We start from the raw sequence: 20,666 nt of genomic DNA on the forward strand, positions 1-20,666 counted from the left end.
TAGCACCCTTTTTATAATTTGGGGTTAGGGCAATTCTATAAGGAGCCGTTTTGCTATAGATGGCAAGAAGGTGCGTAAATAATATCCTTTTATGGCACTGTAATCCCAATGGTAGTACTGCCCAGCTTCCCCTAGAACCCCAGGTATGTCTTTTGGTGGGAAGGGATAGCCTACAAAAGGGAATAGGGATCTTTTAAGGAAGGAGGTATGGTTTTTGTCAGTGGTGGGGTTTGGTTGAATTTTTTATTGTGTCATCTGGGTCTGGGAGAATATGGGGGTATCTCTGGGGGAAGGGAGAGCAGCTCCTATTTTTCTTGCATCAGCCCCATTAAGAACTGCTCCCCAGAAGCATTGAACCAGCTTAATATCATGAATCTGGATTGTCCAGAAGACAAGAAATAATGCAGCTTGCAAAGTGGAAAACCACAACCTGAGCCAGAACCACATTCCAATCTGGCAAAACACTACAAATAGGACAGAAAACCTATTCAAGTATGGTATTGAATGGGATGTAGTCCATTAGGACCCAATTCATCCACCTGCAAAATCAAAGTTGTTGAAAACTCAATGATGAATGGATTCAGGCCCCCTTTTACTAAGCTGTGCAGCTGAGTGGAGCACGTCAAATGCTCCACCACCCATTCAATTCTTATGGTACTGGAGCATTACCACACAGGCCTGCACTGTCAGGCTTAGTAAAAAGGGGGGGAGGGTCAATCCGGAGACATCCCCAGGTGGGATCTTAACATCACTATCCTAGAGTATTCAGGCAATACACTTTACCAGAGTGCATGACCAACACTGCCAACCATTCTCTTCCAACATTACGATTCCATGCAGTGGTCCCCAATGGCAGTACAAGAATTGTGATGGAAGATAAGAGTGTTTCAAGTGGACAGAGTAACTGCTATAAATCTTTCATTAAGGAAGTTGTTATTTGGCAAAGGCCTGGACTGTCACCCTAAGACCCTGCCTGACAGCAAGACCCCAATCCTCCAGAGGTTCGGGAATGCTCTAATTTTCGTGGCTCTAGGCATTCCCGCCCTTATTCCAGTTCCTTATCTCAGAGATTTTTTCAGGATTGCAGACAGAGGTTCTCTGGCTCCAGGCATAATCAGCTTCTGCCTCCCATGCGGCTCCCTCTGCCAAAAAGACACAATGATGCCAGGCCGAGGAAGGCCCCTCTGCATACAGGGAGTAGGCTCACAGCATTCTTGCAGGCCCAGGTGCGCATCACATCCAACCAGTGGGTTCTGGGAATTATTCAGTCTAGCTACAAGCTGGAATTTGCCCGATCTCTGACAGATTGGTTTGTGGACTCTCCCGTGGGGTACCCAGGCAAGGCGATCAAAGTGCAAGCCACTGGGCAAAGATTGTTGGATATTCAGGCCATAGAAACGGTGCCGCTTGATGACTCGGGCTCATGCAGATATTCCATATACTTTATCATGCCAAAGAAAGGCTCAGATGATTATAGACCAATCCTGGATCTTACACACCACAATGCAGCACTCAGGGTCCTATGCTTTCGCATGAAGACTGTACAGTCTGCCTTGGTAGTGGTGGCCCTGGGAGAGTTCTTTGTCTCACTGGATCTCATAGAAGCTTACTTGCATATTCCTAATTATCTGGCACACCAGACATTCCTTCAGTTTCATGTTGGAAAATCATTACCAGTTTTCAGCTCTGCCTTTTGGCCTGGCAATGGTGCCTCGTACCTTCACCAGTCTGCTCATAGCAGCTCACTTGAGGAAGATAGGACTGCAGGTGCACCCGTATTTGAACAATTGGTTGACCAGAGCCCCCTCGTTGGCCGAGGTTCAGCACATGATAGATTGGGTGGTCCAAGTTCTGGAAGACCTGGGTTGGATTGTGAATTACAGGAAAAGCAATTTGACCCCAACGCAATCCCTGGAATATTTAGAGGTTTTGTTCGACAGGGCAGCTGGCCGAGTTTATCTTCCAGAGGCACTTAGGTAGAAGCTGTGCTCTCAGATTTCTTGTCTTCTGGACAATCCAGCTTCATCTGTGCGAGACTGTCTCCAGGTCCTGGGATCCATGGTGGCCTCCATAGATGTGGTCCCATGGGTAAGAGTGCATATGCGTCCTCTGCAGCATGCGTTGCTCGCCTGCAAGAATTGGTGGCTCCTTCTGCAGTCCCTATTCAGGGGCAATTCTGCTGCGATTGTGTCTTGGGTAGTTGTACCGCAGATGCCAGTCCTCCCGCGAACTGAGAAATTGGAGGAAGTAAGAGTCCCAAATGGTAGGGAAGGGTTTAAGATTCATAAGGATGAATCAAGAACCAATTTTTAGTTTTTTTCTTTTTTTTTTTTTGTATAAAAAATTGATAGCATGTCTCCCCATTGTTGTGGGCTTGGAAAGGAATTTTGATGTGTATGTATGAATATCGTTTAAATTTTGTGTAAGAAAAACCTTTTTTTCCTGGTATCATCTGATATTGTAATTATTAAATTCATATAAATTAAAAAAAAAAAAGATTTCTTGTCTTCTGGACAATCCAGCATTCATCTGTGCGAGACTGTCTCCATGTGCGTCCTCTGCAGCATGTGTTGCTCCTTCTGCAGTCCCTATTCAGGGCATTTCTGCTGCGGATTGTGCCTTGGGTAGTGTAACCACAGAAGCCAGTCTCTGCGACTGGGTGCACCCATAGCAACCATTATCCCATTCAGGGGCATTGGCCACCCTCTCAAAAGATATGGTCCCATCACCCGATTGGAACTGCGGGTCATTCGATTGGCTCCTGGTGAACTTGCCGTTGACTCTGGAGGTGCCAAGCAGTCCGAGTCTTCTCTGACAATGCATAGCGGTGGAGTATGTCAATCGCCAGGGAGGATTCAAGAGTACTTCTCTGGCTCTGGAAGTCCGCCTACTCTTTCTCTCTGGGTGGAGCATCATCTCCTGTCCCTTTCAGCAGTGTATGTGGCGGCATCAACAATGATTCAAGCAGACTTCTTCAGCAGACAGACCTTGGATCCAGGCAAGTGGGAGATGTCCTCGGCAATGTTTCAGGCCATTGTGCAGTGCTGGGGTCGGTCTCACTTTAACCTCATGGTGAAAGCGAAGAACTTGCAAGCTGACTGATTCTTCAGTCGAAGATCAGAGCCTGGAAGTGAGGGCTTAGACACTCTAGTACAGCCGTGGCTGCAGGGAGTCCTACTGTACGTTTTTCCTCCCTGACCCATGATTGGTCAGGTACTCCGCCGGATTGTGACTCCTCAGGGAAGGGTCCTTCTGGTGGCTCCAGACTGGCCTCGCAGACTGTAATATGCAGATCTGATGCATCTTCGCATAGGTCGTGGCCTTCAGCTGTGGGATCTTCCAGACCTTCTCTCTCAAGATCTAATCTGCATGGAGGATCCCGATTGCTTTGCTCTTATGGCAAGGTTCTTGAGCGTGAAGTGTAAAGACCAAAGGGGCCATACCCAGGACCCCTTATCCCATTACAACCATTACACCCAAGATATCATTCACACTTGCCAGACACGCCTAACATTGCATCTCACACACATCTTTTCCCATGTCCCGGGCACAGGAATTACCCAATACCTTTTTCTCTGAAAACAGCCTCTTTATTTCCAGAAGCATAAGCATACCACATACTGTACATATATACAAAGAAAAGAAAATGTCATATATGAAAAAATACACAAGCAAGCAAAATCTTATACAGGCCAACATTTGTAATAAAACTGCAGTATAACTACTAATTACAAGAGAGAGTGGAAAGATATTGCACAAGTAAAATGAAAGCAATTATTTTCTCTAACAATCCAAAAGCTTTCTAGTGGCTGTCCCTAATTCACAGTATGCTATACTAGAGGGAGAGTAATTTGATTTGTGTTGGGAAGCTCTAAGTACAGACAGAAACTCCGGACTCAGCCAATAGTAAGAACAGTTAAATGGCTAGAAAAAGAGAAAATATTCTTATCAGTATATAAAGTAGAAATAAGCAAGGTTAGAAAGGAAAGATCTCCTTTAGTGTCTCAGGCCCAAAGACATACACAGTCACAAAGAGATTAGGACCTTACAGTGAGCATGAGAGAGATAGAAAGTACAGGGCTAAGGAATAATTACTGTGTTTCCCCGAAAATAAGACCTACCCTGAAAATAAGCCCTAGCATGATTTTCGGAGTAGGTCTTAATATAAGCCATACCCCTGAAAATAAGCCCTAGTCGAAGGCAGCCGCGCTGCCCCCTGCCCTGCAGCCGAACCACCGAATCCACGCTGACCTTCCATCCTTCCCTCCCAACCGATCCCCGCCGACCGCGACCATAAATACCTTCCAGCAGAGGAGTGTCAGGCCAGCAGCACTCACAGGCTGCTTCACGGCCTTCTCGCTGGGGCCTTCTATGTGCTGCGTTACTGATGATGTTGTCAGTACACAGAAAGCCCCAGCAAGAAGGCCGCAAAGCAGCCTGTGAGTGCTGCTGGCCCGAAACTCCTCTGCTGGAAGGTATTTATGGTTGCGGTTGGCGGGGATCAGTTGGGAGGAAAGGATGGAGGGTCAGCGGGGGTTTAGCAGTTCAGCTGTGCGGCGGGGGCGGCAGCGGTTGCTCAAGGGTTCTGTTGCACAAGGGATGGGAGGGAGGGAAGGATGGAAGCTGAAAACGGGTTCTGCTGCACAGGGGGATGGGAGGAATGGAGGGATAGAAAGATGCTGCAGAGGGAAGGCACAAGGGGATGGGTGAGAGGGGAGGAAAGAGGAAGAATTGGGGTGAAGGAGAGAAAGGGAGAGATGATCATGTACATGAAAAAAATAAGCCCTATCCGAAAATAAGACCTAGTGCCTTTTATGGGTCCCATATTAATATAAGACACTGTCTTATTTTGGGGGAAACATAGTAGATGAAGGTAGATCTGCACATTGCCTAAAGACTGTTCTGTGAGATATAGCATAATAATTGTCATCAAGCACACACACACACACAGAAAGAAAAGAGATGAAATATTTCATCAGTCACAAGCATCCAGAATTGCATACACACAGAAAAGTCATTCATACTTAGGGAGTTCCATTGAGGTGGCAAGAGCTTATAAAGACCCCAATCTTAGGGTTACCATGTGGCTCCAGAAAAAGGAGGACGGATTGAGACATCCGGGTTTTACTTCCATTGATTTCAGTAGAAGTAAAGCCCAGATGTCTCGATCCGTCCTCCTTTTTCTGGAACCATATGGTAACCCTACGCCAATCCAGATCACTAATTCCAACATACACAACAAACAGGAAGAAAAGAGAGAGATCTTCACCAAGCACGCTAAAGTAGCAAACGCACAGAAAGATGGGGATTTTAGTCAGGCTAGCAGGAGCTCCCGTAGATACTGACCAAAATACCATAGAACATGCTTATATTGACTGCAGTGGACAATGCCAGTCAGCCCTTCCTGACCTTCAAAGTCAAGGAAATAAAATTTTCTTAATCTTTGAAGTATCAGTATTCTCATATGAATCATAACTATACTCTTGCAACATAATGAGCTAAAACAGTGTATCACAAACTGTGTGCCCCAGAAGATTCCAGGTGTGCCCTGAGATGCCGGTTCCTGTGCCTCTGCTCCTTCCCCTCAACTCCTGCAGCACTACCCCACCAGTGGTAATAGGAGGCTCAGGGCTGCAGCTGGAGGACATCCACGCATGCTCAGACATTGAGGTGATGATATCACACATGCACATGACGTCATCACATCGATGTCCGTGCATTTCCAGGTGCCCTCCATCCGCAGCCCCGAGATTAGTGTGTCAGCAGCTTAAAAGGTCTGCAACACACTGAGCTAAAACATAACAATTTCTTGCTATAATGAAAACATGCACAGGTGTTTGTTACTCCTTGCCCAAAAATAATTTCAAGGATGCCACTAATTGGACTTGGTGATAGATGAGGCAAAAAAGCACTAAAATATCCATCATTTTGATACTCTAGGCCACATGCCCAGAAAACAGCTATACCTTATCTGATGGGACAAAAATCTAACCAATGGGCCTTGGTCCTGTATTCCAGGACCCAATTAAAGAGAATAGCCTATGCTAAGAAACATGATGATTGAAGAAAGGTGGAACAGAAGTCAGATTGAAACAGTCACAAGAAGAATATAGGACAGTTCAAGGAGAATGAGGCCTGCAAGTCTTGTCTAACTGGTAAATATTCTCGTGCACAATTTCTGTGAAAATTTCCATCCAGCTCACTTGAGGATCAACCCTTTGCCTCTGTTTGCTCACCGGTGTTTCAGCTTATCATGGCCTTAGTGCATGTGTAAGAAATTGGATGCTAAAAAATGAAAAATTAAGACTGCTTATACCATTTGTTAAGCTCTATGCACTCACAGAAGCATTGGAGCATAAAGGATATTCTGGTGTTGTCATTTCTAAAAAGTTGACTACTGTGTCTGCCTACGCTAAAGGCGTGGAAGACTTTCCAACATTGGTATGACCAGGAAAGTGTGAAACCGTATTCCGCTTCTGTTTTTGTAGTGCTAGCCTTTCTACAGGTGGGCCTTAATAAAGGCCTCACCGTGGCTTTTCTTCGGGTGCAAGTCACTGGACTCTTGTTTCAAGGCTCGGGACCATAGTCCTTCATTTGCATCTCACCCTAATGTGGCCAGATTTCTGAAAGGTGCTCTTCACGTTAGCCCTCTAATCAAACTGCCTTTTCCTTCATGTTATCTTAACTTGGTTTTGTCTGGCCTCACCAAGTTTCCATTTTAGCCTCTGCAAGATGCTTCTCTGTTGGACCTGATGCTAAAGGCGTTTTTTTCTGATTGCCATTACCTCAGCGAGACATGTTTCAGAACTCCAGGCTCTCTCATGTAGAGAGCCTTTCCTGAGAATCTCAGGGACAGGGATCTCTGCACGGTTCCTTTGTTTCTGCCGAAGGTGGTGTTGGTATTCCATGTTAATCAGGAAGTGCGTTTGCTTATTTTTCAGCCTACTGGAGGACCGCATTTTGTGGAAATTGGATGTCCACAGAGTTCTTCTGTGTTATCTAGAGGTAATAAATGAGTTTCACCTCTCTGACCATCTTTTTGTGCTGACTCATTCTGCTTCCAGGCTACTGTTTCCAGATGGATCTGTACGGCCATTTCGTCAGCCTACATTCTATGCGGTAAACAGTCTCCTGTTTGTGTTAGAGCACATTCTACCAGGAGCCATGGGCCATCTCATCATGGGCCAAGGCTAAGGCGATCTCCCCTGTGGAGATTTGTAGGGCACCTAATTGGTCCACTCTGCATATGGGAAGACAAACGTGAATAGGGATGGTGGAGTAATAGACCCTGATTGATTTTCAGAGGGTTGTGTTCATGAGAAGCTGACTAAACTAAAGGTAGACAAAGCAATGGGGCCGGATGTTGTACATCCTAGGGTGCTGAAGGAACTTAGGGAAGTTTTGGTAGCTCCACTGACTGATCTTTTCAACGAGTCTCTAGAGTCAGGAATGGTACTGGAGGGCTGGCGAAGGGTGGATGTGGTCCATCTCCACAAAAGTGGAAGTAAGGAAGAAGGGAATTACAGGCCGGTAAGTCTGACTTCTGTGGTAAGCAAATTAATGGAAACACTTTTAAAACAGAGAATGGTCAAGTTTCTGGAATCTTGTGGATTACAGGACCGGAGGCAACATGGATTTACTAGAGATAGGTCTTGTCAGGAAAATCTGATCAATTTCTTTGACTGGGTGATCAGAGAATTGGATAGAGGATGTGCGCTAGATGTAGTGTATTTAGATTTTAGCAAAGCCTTTGACAGTATTCCACTCAGATTTCTAATAAATAAACTGAGTGTCTTGGGATGGGTCCCAACGTGACGGGCTGGGTCAAGAACTGGTTGAGTGGAAGGTGACAGAGGATAGTGATCAATGGAGATCGCTCTGAGGAAAGGGATGGTGTGCCTCGAGGTTTTGTTCTTGGGCCTGTTCTTTTTAACATTTTTATAAACGATATTGCTGAAGGGTTGTCTGGTAAGATTTGCCTCTTTGCAGATGATACCAACATCTGCAATAGAGTAGACATGCTGGATGGTATGAATACCATGAAGAAAGGCCTGGCAAAGCTTGAAAAATGGTCTGAAATTTGGCAGCTAAAATTTAATGCTAAGAAATGCAAGGTCATGCATTTGGGCTGCAAAAACCCGAGGAAACGGTACAGATTAGGGAGTTCTTGTAAACCGTGCCGAGCTCCATATCCGTGGAGATGATGCGGTATATAAACTTAAGGTTTAGTTTAGTTTAGTTTAGTTAGTGAAGAGCTTATGTGCACGACAGAAGAGCGGGACTTGGGTGTGATTGTAGTAATGATCTTAAGGTAGCCAAACAGGTTGAAAAGCTGACAGCGAAAGCTAGAAGGATGCTAGGTTGCATAGGGAGAGGTATGGCTAGTAGGAAAAATGAGGTATTGATGCCCCTGTATAAGATTTTGATGAAACCTCATTTAGAATATTGTGTACAATTCTAGAGACTGCACCTTCAAAAAGATATATTAAGGATGGAGTCGGTCCAGCGGAAGGCTACTAAAATGGCATGTGGTCTTCATCATAAGGTGTATGGGGACAGACTTAAAGATCTCAATCTGTATACTTTGGAGGAAAGGTAGGAGAGGGGAGATATGATAAGAGACATTTAAATACCTATGTAATGTAAATGTGCATGAGTCGAGTCTCTTTAATTTGAAAGGAAACTCTGCAATGAGAGGGCATAGAATGAAGTTAAGAGGTGATAGGCTCTGGAGTAATCTAAGGAAATACATTTTTACAGAAAGGGTGGTAGATGCATGGAACAGTCTCCCAGAAGAGGTGGTGGAGACAGAGACTGTATCTGAATTCAAAAGGGCCTGGGATAGGCACATGGGATCTCTCGGGAAGAGAAAGAGATAATGGTTACTGCGGATGGGCAGACTGGATGGTCCATTTGGCCTTTATCTGCCATCATGTTTCTATGTTTGTCAAATTCTACAGTGGATGTGGTGGCAAGACGGGACTCTGACTTTGGGTCCTCGATCTTGAGGGTCAGCACAGTCAGCCTGCCCTAGCTTTTGGGGGCTGCTTTTTTACATCTCATTTGTCTAGAATGTCTCACCTATCTACTTGAAAAGGTATTATCAAGGTAAGAACATATTTTTTTCCAGTGCAACATGTGAGACATTCTAGACCCCCGCCCTGTCTTTCCTGTGCCTGCAGGGCCATCATTAGGGGAGGAAAAAAAAGTAGTATTGTAGCTGTGTTGATAAATGTTTATAAATAGAAAATGGCAATAAGGTGATCCTTTTTATTAGACTAATTTTAATACATTTTTTACTAATTCAGAGACCAAAACCTCCTTCCTCAGGTCAGGATAGGGATACTGTACCGCAGTATACTTTACTGACCTGAAGAAAAAAGTTTTGACCTCTGAAAGCTAATTGAGAAATGTATCAGTCCAATAAAATGGTGGGCACTAAATTTTCTTCCCACCATGCCCCATGCCTCCTACCCAAAGCAAAATATAAATACCTAAGTTGGTGGGCTTCACAAAGCCCTGCTGGCTGAAGATTTCTTCCTCTAGTTCAGAGGCTAGAAATTTTCAAGCTCTGCAACTGGTGGTAGCTCAGACACTGCCGCTAGTTGCCGAGCTTGGAGATTACTGACTGCCAGACTGGAGGAGGTAGTCTTCAACTGACAGGGTTTTGGAATTCCCACCAGCCACAGCAAGGGAAATGGCTAATTTTTGATAGACCTGGGCCAGGGATCCCTGTGTGTTCATTACAGAAAGAAGTGCATATCTGTTTTTATTTCGCCAGTGTTGTAATATTTGCTAAGTTTAATTCCTTGGGGTTCCCAGTTCAATTTCTATTGGTGATCCTTTGGTAAAGGTCTCTGTGTTTTTCGTGTAAAAAAGTAATTTAAAGTTGTGTGTGGTAGTAATGGCAAGTGGGGATATCGGGGAGGGGGGTGGGGGGTGCAGAGAGGAGAGTGTGCCTGCTTATGGTCTCATTCTGTTTATGCTTCTTCAAGTTGATTCTTGATTGCTACTCAGCCTTTTGGGCTGGGAAGAATTGTGTATATACGTTTCTGATGCATGCAGGAATCTTTCCTGAGCTCCTGCTTGTGTTCACTGTTTCAATTTGAGTTTACATGTTGAGCAGAACAGTTTGGGGGAATTTTCCCTTTGATATCTCTACTTCACTTTGCAAGTAGGAGTTCTTGGTACTTGGGTACTAACTGCAGGTGATGCTATAGCTCCCAGTGAAGTACAGAGGGTCACAGAAAAAATCTGGAGTGGATTCCTTCTGCATTTGGCACATGGCCATTGGGATACAATCTACTTGTCTACACTTGTCTAGAATGTCTCACCTATCTACTGGAAAAGATATTATCAAGGTAAGGACATAATCTCTTTTTCTTCCATTCTTTCTTCATATACATGCAATATAATCTTATTAACAATATATAATGGTAACCACAAAATTAAACTACACAAAGCTCACTGAAATATCTGCATTCCTTAATGTCATGTTCAGAAAGGAGTTTTTCCTCTCAAAGCACCTAACACAACAAGGTTAATCAACCCCATTCTACCTTTATTTAAAATGCAATAAAAAGAAAACACCCAGATAAAAAAGCCTCTCCTTTCGCAGTCCCCATCTACTAGTTTAACAATATTTATTTCAGCTGTACCATTCCATATCTAATTAACTCAAAAAGTTGGCACCTGAAAAATGAAAATTGTCAAGCTACTAAAATATTTCTTTTACTACTGATAATGGGCTATAAACAACATTTGGTACAGCCTCCCTCATGCTCTATAACCCCCTTCTCTACAGCCCTCCCATGTAGAAAATGACATGATTGTTTCCCACGGCTAGCTGTGGGTAACCCGCAGGAATGGGGAAAGAAATCGACTGGTTGCCATGGGTATGGGGACAAGGCCATTTACTGCCCAGAGTATGGGGAACAATACATACACAGAGATAGAAGATAGATGGTGAGCATGGAGAATGAAGAAATGTCAAATGGTCAGGAGACCCTGGCAAGTGAGTTAAGAGAAGACAAAAGAAAACAGAGACCAGCACTTGAGACCAACATGATTCGAAGAATAAAATTACGAGACAACAAAAGGTAGAAAAATAATTTTATTTTCTATTTTCTGATTACAATATATCAGATTTTAAATATGTATCCTGCTAGAGCTGGTGTTAGACATAACTGGGGACCGCAAAGTTCAGGCTGTGCTTCTTTAGCTTCCAGCTGGCTTAGGGCTCTCTCTGACCAGGGGTAGTTGCCCTAGTTGTACTCCCCTAATACTATTCCTGTCATGTGCAGATGGGATTAGATGGTTTGCGGGGATGGAGACCGAGGTCATGGGGATGAGGACCAAGCTTGCGGGGATGGGGACTGAGCAGGAACGAGCCGAGCTCATGGGGACAAATTTTTTCCCCGCGTCATTCTCTACTCCCATGTTCTCCTGTCCACTCCCCTATGCTTTCCCAAGAAGTCACAGTGCAACACTGGAGAAAGAGAAAAAAAGTGATGCATATTTCTCTTTACTGTGCAAAAAATAAAGACAGCAGAAGTAAATTTCAAAAACTGATATATTACAAACATTACACTATAGATTAACAAACTCAAAACAAAATGTGGGTAATATGATGCTATTTTATTGGACTAAACATATTTTCCAATTAGCTTTTAGATGCTAAACTTTTTTCCTCAGGTCTAGACAGTATACAGCAGTTATGGTACCCTGTTCTGACATGAGGAAGGAAGGTTTGGTCTCCATACATTAATCATAAATGTATTAAAATTAGTCCAATAAACACAGCTACCACATTACTTTATCCTAAACTAAAACTAAAATTAATTTTCTCTACCTTTGTTGTTTGGTCATTTACTTTTTCTAAATATGTTGTTCCCAGTCTCTGGTTTCTGCTTTCCTTGTTTTCCTCTTAACTCTCTTGCCAAGATTTCCTGTCAATTTGTAATTTGTTTCTTCTTTTCTACTCAGATTTCTTCAGTTTATTTTTCTGCCTCTCTCCAGATTTAATTCTTTCCTAATGTACAATCTACAGTTTCCCTTTTTTAAAAATTGTGTCTACCTACAGCTTGCTATCTCTTTCCCTCACTCTGGCTCTCCTATTTCACTTCCTCTTATTTCCCATTCTCTCGCTAACTTTCTTCTCCCCCATTCAGCATTTGACCTGTCTCCTACTTCCATCCAGCATCTGCCCCTCCTCTCCCTTCCCCTTCCATTCAGTGTCTGCTTCCTCTCTTCTTCTCCCCTTTCCACCCAGCATCTGTGGCTCTTTCTCCCACCATCCAGCATCTGCCCCTTCTCTCTCTTCTTCCCTCCCCTCTATCTAGTGTCTGCCTCTTCTCGTTCTTCTCCTTCCATCCAGTGCATGACCTCCTCTCTCCCCTTCCATCCAGCATCTGCTCCCTCTCTTCCCTTCCATTCAGCATCTGCATCATCTCCCCCTTCTTTCCAGTATCTGTCCCTCTCTCTCCCCCCTTCCATCCATTGTTTGCACTCCCTCTCTCTTCCATTCCATCCAGCATCTGACCCCTCTCTTCCACTCCCCTTTCATCTAGTGTCTGTCCCCTCACTTCTCCCTATCCTTCCATCTAGCACCTGCCCCATCCTCCTTTCCATTCAGTATCTGCTTCCTCTCCCCCTTCTATCCAGCATCTGCCTCCTCTCTCTCTCTCTCTCTCTCCCCTTCCCTTCCATCCAGCATCTGCCCATCTCTCTCCTCTTCTATCCAGTGTCTGCACCCTCTCTTTCTCTCCTTTCTTCCATCCAGTGCCCGACCACTCTCTCTCCTCTCCCTTTTCATCTAGCACCTGATTTCCTCTCTCCCCTTTTCCATCCATTGCCTGACCCCCCTCCCTCCTTGCCCTTTTGGGATTATCAATGAATATTAGGGTGTTTAATGATGTTGGTTCTAGGAGGTTTGTGAGAGAGCAAATCATACGTAAATTGTAGAAGCATTTTTTATTTATTTATTGCTTTTAAAATTTCTCCAAGAAAACCTCTTGTACAGAATATTGAAAAAGAAACAGAAATAATATTTTAAACAAGATATGAATATCAGATAGAAAATACAATTCCTAATCAATACTTTAAATCCCAAATAATGGATCCAAGACTTCTAATGAGTGTATTTAAAATAAATCACATCAATTTGGCAAGAAAAGCAAATATCTAACTGTGGTAGTAGGAATCTTTCTATTACTTAAATTACTGGTGTTGTTTCTTTTACCCCTTCAAGGCGTTTCGTAGATAGGAAGCCTGTTAACTGAGAAGGTTCAAAGAATACATATGTATTAGTTTTATATTTAACAATACATTTACAGGGATAGCGCAATATGAAAACACCACCCATCATTGTTACCCCTGGTTTAAGAAGAAAAAATTGTCGTCTACGATTTTGGGTATCTTTAGTTACGTCTGGGAACATTTGTATCTTTAGTCCAGGGGTGTCCAATGTCGGTCCTCGAGGGCCGCAATCCAGTCGGGTTTTCAGGATTTCCCCAATGAATATGCATTGAAAGCAGTGCATGCACATAGATCTCATGCATATTCATTGGGGAAATCCTGAAAACCCGACTGGATTGCGGCCCTCGAGGACCGACATTGGACACCCCTGCTTTAGTCCCATAAATTCTTTGTCTATTTTTTATGTTTCTATATCTTTATTAATTTTCAATTTAAATTCAAGTTTTCTATTTTTAAAAAACATCTTTAGTAACCAATCTCTATCAGGCAATAAAGCCACTGTTAGTATAAGTGTAGCAGGTTTTACTATGTCCTTCAATGATGTTTCCAGGATTGCAGTAGCATCCATTTGTAAATCCTGATTTTAAGAAATATCTTCTTGTTTTTTCATTGGTAGGTAAAATATTTGTACAAAAGGAGGAAGTACATCTTCTGAGATATTCAATATTTCCATGAGATATTTTTTCAGCATTTCTTTTGCGGAAATTGTTGGACTTTTTGGAAAATTTAATAATCTCAAATTACCTGAGCGGGAATTGTTTTCCAAATTTTCAATAGAAGCATTTTTGTACTATTGAACTGATTTGTTGGTGGTAAGTTACTTTATTGTCAAATATGATGCCAAGCACACTTTCAACTATTACTAGAAATCTCATAATGTTTTTTCTATAGGTATAGTACCCACAGAAGATTCATCACAGTTAATACCTTAGATACATTTTTTCAAAGACCTCGGGACAGGAGAGATGCCAGACCCACACCTGGGTGCTGTGTGTAGTAATGTATTCACACACAGACCAATGGTACCCAGATCGTCATTGGTCTTTATTTTATTTTTTAATTTTTGTTTAAATATTCTTTGTTTAAACTTTTATTTAATAAATTATTTGTATAAGTATTTAAAGTTAAAATATGAGTATTTACTTGGAAAAGATGAGTATTTACTTTAAATAACTATACAAATAATTTATTAAATAAAGTTTAAACATAAAGTATATTTAAATAAAATTAAAAAATAAAATAAAGACCGATGGTCTGTGTGTGAATACATTACTACACACAGCGGTACCACTGAGGTCTTTGAAGAAATGGCAGTTTCATGGAAGTTACAATTTGAAATGGGGTAGATCGGAGACTGATGGGAATAGTTAATGTTTGGCCTTCTTTACAAGGGATGAGCATTGATTTTGTTGTTGCCAAGTTAAGTGCTAGTTTGTTATCATTTAGCCAATCACTGATCTTTGTTAGCTTTTTGTTGATTTCGAACATGTCATTTGAATTTTCGAGGTCAATGGAATGGATGAGCTGAATGTCATCTGCATAAACGTATACTGTGAACCCTATTGATTGTCCTAGTGTCAGGAGAGGAGCCAGAAAGATATTAAACAGGAGGTGAGAGGTATGGATCCTTGAGGTATACCATATTCATTGAAGTTCTTCTACTTCAAATCAGGCCAATCATACACAGAGGGAGGGGAGGGAATATGGTTTCCAAGTAATGTCAGAACCTGACTTGAATCTGATTGGGACTGAACTTCTGGTATAAGCTCAGTTGTTTTGGGGACCAGAGGTTTGGGTCAAATTAGCCACTAGCCAGGTCTGACATTACCTGTAGAGGGGGAGAACCAGTGGTATGATCCTGGAAAATAACAGCCAAACAGTATCCTGTTTCTACAGTGGCCAATCCAGGTCACAAGTACCTGGTAACATTTCATGCTACCGATCCCAGGGCTTCCCCTTTGTCTGTGTCTCAATAGCAGACTATGGACCTTTCCTCCAGGAACTTGTCCAAACCTTTTTTTTTTTTTATAACCAGCTATGTTATCTGCTGTTATCACATCTTCTGACAAAGAGTTCCAGAGCTTAACTATTCGAGTGAAAAAAAAATTTCCTTCCATTGATTTTAAAAGTATGTTAATCGCTTTTCGTTTTCTCCCTTCCCGCTTGACCACCATTGCATTCTCCTCCTCCATTCCTCAGCACCCTCAGTATTGCAGGATTGGATGTTGCCCAGGGAGCCTGTGAAGAGTGCTGCTATCAGGGATCATGCTCCTGCCAACGCTGCTTCGCCTGCCTGCCTGCTCATGCCACCTGCTGCTGCTTCTATTGATGAGTAGGACCTGTGGATCCAGCACTCTTCTTGCTGCCCTGAGCCTAAATCTCTCTTCCCTTCTTTCCTCCCCCACCCACAGACTGTGTGCTACCCTGTGAACATAAGAATAGTCATACTGGGTCAGAGCAATGGTTCATCTAAGGGGTGGGGAAGAGAAGAAGGATGGAAGAAATTATATTTATGGATTGGTAGGAATAGGGAAGAAGAAAGAGGATGCACGTGGATGGAGCAGGAGGAAATGGTGCTCTTGGATGGAGGAGGAGATAAAGCACATGGATGGATGGGAAGAGAAGGGAAGACATTGAAAAGCAGATAGATTTGAGAAGGAAGCAGAAAAAAATGGAAGAAAGTCAAATGTTAAAAGTTAATGCCAAAGATGGATGGCGGGCAGAAAGTGAAAAAGAAGAGAAAAACATCAAATGGATAAGAAGGTCCTGGAAACAGTTAAGAGCACAAACAGAAAGGAGTACAACCAGAGATTGGGAAAAGATGATTAGAAAAATAAAATCAGCAGACAATTGGGAGGATTTGGAAGCTGTTAGTCTAGTGTTTGCATCCAAGTTTTTGTATTATTTTAAGGGGTGGATTATGGGAGGGAGTAGGGGTTATTTTATTTTAGGGTTCTGGATGTGTGTGGAAAGAGTAATTTTTAAATTTGGAAAAATGATATTAAGGTTACAGTCATGAATACCTTCATATTTAGTTAAATGGCTTTAAAATTATTCTCGTTGAATTTGAATGGACTCAATCATCCCATCAAGAGGAAAAAAGTACTTAATTTTCTGAAACAGCAACAGGCGGATATTTATTTCATACAAGAAGCCCATTTCTCAGCACAGGAAGCGATCAAATTAGAGGGAGTTGGATAAAATATTGTTTTTTTGCTCCAGCAATAAAGAAAAAGGCAGGTGTGGCAATCCTGATTAATAAGATTTCTGCTAAATTTGATAACTTTCGGGCTGATCCAATGGGTAGATGGCTCTATGTTAATATGACTTCAGGAAAAGATACCGTGATGCTTCTTAATATTTATGCATCTAACACTAATCAGGCAGATTTCTTTAAAAAAAAACCTCCAACAAACAATTCTGTCACTGGCTACGACTAATTTAGTCATAGCTGGGAACTTCGATGCTGTCATTGATCCAATAATGGATAAACAACCGAGTAGACAATTAAAATCTCTTTGGAAACTATATGGGATGCTTTCAAGGCTACTATAAGAGGGCAGATTATTTAACATTCAGCGCACATTAGGAAATGACTTAGATTAGAATTTTCCAATTTGGAACAAACTATTTTGACTTTAGAGTCACAATTGGCTTTGAAATGGGAACAAGATACTTTGAATGCCCTGTTGAAAGCTAAATATAAATATAATGAGATTTTCTCACAATTGGCTAGGAAAGATTTGTTTTGTCAGCAAACTGTGTATTATGATAAATTTATTACAATTGCAACAATCATTTGGCATATCAAAGTTGAAACAGGCCATTCAGAAAGGGTTCCCGGATTGGCATAACTTTAAAAATCAGTATAGTTTGCCGGGTCTATGTTTTCAGATAGATTTTCAAGGGCATCAGGCCGCTAAGTGGTACAAATTAATATCTGAATATTTGGCAAAATAAAACCCTAAAACAAGCTTAAAGGACATTTGGAGTATAGAAACAAAGCAGCATATTTCTACTACACAATGGCCACAGTTTTGGACTTGAAGAATGAGATGTACAGCATCAGCATCTGTGAGACAAACTTGGTTCTTTTTTTACATAGAATTTTTTGGACCCCTGTTTGTTTACAAAATTTGGATAGCTCACAGTCTAGTAAATGCTGGCACTATCATCTTGACGTAGGAACACTGGATCATTTGTTATTCTATTGTCCATTGATACTCAATTTTTGAAAATCAATATGGGGATAATTTTTTAAAAGAAATTATTTATTGATTTTCCAAACTTCAATAGTGCAATACATAAAATGTAACATATAATACAATAAAAGCACATTCTACTTACAAATATTCATAACCAACCATTTTCTCCTACCCACCCACCCAATGATTATTCAATAAACAAAAAACATAGATTATCACAAAAACCTTACCCTATTCTAATTAATGATATCCTCCCATCCTCCCACCCACCCCGTGTAAATACCCAAAGAACAAAATGAAGACAGAAATAATCCCTCCCTTCCCCCTCCTTCCCTGGATGTGTATGAAAACTAACAAAAACTGACTCCTAATCAAAGACCTATTACAGTGAAGAAATGTAAGATGTCATTGGGCTCCAAACCAAATATATGGGGGAAAATTAATATGGTACTTGGTGTCGCTCTACCATTGTCATATGATGTGGTTATATTTGGGACATTATTGAAATCTAAGAGTCCAATAGACACACATAAAAGTAGACTTCTGATTATGACGGGGTGGCCATGCAATTGATAACCAGAAACTGGAAGAACTGGGATAGATTAATTTTTTCTTTTGGGTGGGAAACACTTTGTTTGTATCATAGATATGAAAGAATGAATACAGAAAAATTGGGAAATAATAAAAGATTTAATATGGGGTCCATTGGAAACATTTGTTAAACAGAAGATTGTATTGATTAAGCCCTTAATTCCACACACATCCAGATAGGGATGGAGGGAGGGAAAGGGGGGAGTAGGGTAATTTGTTTTAATATTTGTTCGAATATAAGTGCTGTTATATGCTATATCTGAATGTTTATTTGTCTGCACTTTGTATGTTTTGAAAATGAATAAAGATATATATAAAATATAAAATAAAATCAGCTGACAACAAAGGTAGGAAAAATGATTTTATTTTCAATTTAGTGATTGAAATATGACAGTTTTGAGCATTTATGTCTACTGTCTATATTTTGCACTGTTCAGGAAAAATACATTTCTCTCTGTATCTCAATTGTTGTACTGCATGCAAAGTGTGGCATCTTAGGGTTTCATTTGTATATATTAGGACTTATAGCTTGTGGTCCTGTATTTGCATAGGGGTTATCTGTGTTCTGCATGTGTGACCAAAGCTAGAGGCTCCTTTTACAAAGGTGTGCTAGCATTTTTAGCATGCGCTATAGCACGCACTACCCGAAATACTACCGCCTGCTCAAGAAGAGGCGGTAGCGGCTAGCGCACTTGGCATTTTAGCGCGAGCTAGCACGCCATTGTAAAAGGAGCCCTAGGTGTTCTGGTAGGATCAAATGTCGAGAAGCATTATTGATGTCATGGCCCTGAGTAGGAAAATATTTGTCAGTTCTCCTGTAGCCGTTTTAAACCTAAAAGGGCCCTCACTTAAAAATTAGCAAAGACTGCTATGCTGAGATATTTGGGATGTTATGCTATGCTACATTTTTATATATCACCTTTCTTTAACAAAGGTTCAGCACAAATAAGTAAGCTTGTTTCTCATTAGGAAAACAAGTATTCTGCTCTAATTGCTAATTAGTTTCTCACTCTGATGTGTTCTCTGTAAATAGAATCAAGGTCTCCTGTGGTGCACATTATCAAAACAGAGAACTGTGAATAGAATCTAATTACAGTAGTTCAGGTGATGGAGAAACCAAAGAATCCTTTGGCTTTAATAATTATTAAGCTATAGCCTAAAGTGTAGGATCATATTTCATGGGAGCAAACACTGACTAAGCATATTTCTGAATGGTTTATTAAGCAATTAGCTGTCGGATGGTCATATAGCTTCCTAGTAAATTTAAACTACAAGTCTATAGGTATGGTCGGAGAAGAATCTAGACTGGTCTGGACGGAATCCATCCAAGGGTTCTGAAGAAATTAAAGGAGGAGATAGCAGAACTACTGCAGCAAATTTGCAACCTATCCCTGAAAACAGGCGTGATCCCAGAAGATTGGAAGATAGCAAACATTATTCCCATCTTTATATTTCAATATGTTTATTGATTTTCAAATAGGAAACAATACACACAAGCTTGTGATATATGGTGTTCAACAAAATATATGAATACAAACCTTCTCCCATACTTCACCATAAAGCTAAACGCCCACCCACACCCCCACCCCACACCCCCAAAACCAGTTCTAATACAGCAAATTACACTCCATTCCATGTTGTGCCACTTAAGAAATTCAAACATTGAGCAGATGACTACGAGCTCTGTGGGTTAACGTAAGCCAAAATGGTTCCCAACAAAAACTAAGTTTTACCCCTCACGGAGTCAAAGGCTGAAAATTGTAAACATTCCATAGAAGCATGTTGTAGCATCAAGGTACGCTAGTGGGACAAAGTGGGTGAGTCTGAAGAAATCCAACAGTGTAAAATCACCTTCTTCCCCAACAACACCGAGCGAGCCATAAAACCCCGGAACCCCTTCGGATGGGGAAGAGGAAGGTGGTCCAAGGTAAACAACAGTTCCGGTTACGCCCATCTTTAAAAAGGGATCAAGAGGTGACCCGGGAAACTACAGACCGGTGAGTCTGACCTCGGTTCCGGGGAAAATGGCGGAAGCACTGATAAAAGAAAATATCAATGAACATTGTGAAAGAAACAAACTTCTGATAACCAGCCAACATGGTTTCTGCAAGGGGAGATCGTGCCTAACTAACTTATTGCACTTCTTCGAAGGAATTAACAAACGGATGGACAGAGGAGGTCCCATAGACATCATATACCTAGATTTCCATAAAGCCTTTGACAAGGTGCCTCATGAACGTCTACTGCGGAAACTGAAGAACCATGGGGTGGACGGAGACGTATATAGATGGATCAGAAACTGGTTGGCGGGTAGGAAACAGAGGGTAGGGGTGAAGGGCCACTACTCGGACTGGAGGAGTGTCACGAGTGGTGTTCCGCAGGGCTCGGTGCTCGGGCCGCTGCTATTTATTATATTCATAAATGATCTAGAAACGGGGACGAAGTGTGAGATAATAAAATTTGTGGACGACACCAAACTATTTAGTGGAGCTCGGACTAAAGAGGACTGCGAAGAAATGCAAAAGGACTTGAACAAATTAGGGGAATGGGTGACGAGATGGCAGATGAAGTTCAACATTGAGAAATGTAAAGTATTGCATGTGGGAAGCAGAA

The 20,666-nt window shown here is 41.8% G+C and overlaps 1 protein-coding gene across 8 annotated transcripts in view; it reads left to right on the forward strand.

The window, feature by feature from the left end:
- The window catches only part of SUSD1 (sushi domain containing 1), a 236,561-nt gene that overhangs the window by 194,272 nt on the left and 21,623 nt on the right, over positions 1 to 20,666 (forward strand). For 4 of the 8 annotated variants that reach the window (XM_033926156.1, XM_033926222.1, XM_033926182.1 and 1 more), the window contains 2 exons: positions 13,874 to 14,069; positions 14,764 to 14,875. The exons of 2 other annotated variants lie outside the window; for them this stretch is intronic. In XM_033926156.1, coding sequence (XP_033782047.1) covers positions 13,874 to 13,912 — 39 coding nt within the window. In that variant the 3' untranslated portion in view covers positions 13,913 to 14,069; positions 14,764 to 14,875. The remainder of the gene's footprint in view (positions 1 to 13,873; positions 14,070 to 14,763; positions 14,876 to 20,666) is intronic. 2 more of the 8 variants (XM_033926166.1, XM_033926173.1) reach the window with 2 other exon arrangements.

Source organism: Geotrypetes seraphini, chromosome 1, assembly GCF_902459505.1.
Source record: "Geotrypetes seraphini chromosome 1, aGeoSer1.1, whole genome shotgun sequence".
Taxonomy (NCBI): domain Eukaryota; kingdom Metazoa; phylum Chordata; class Amphibia; order Gymnophiona; family Dermophiidae; genus Geotrypetes; species Geotrypetes seraphini.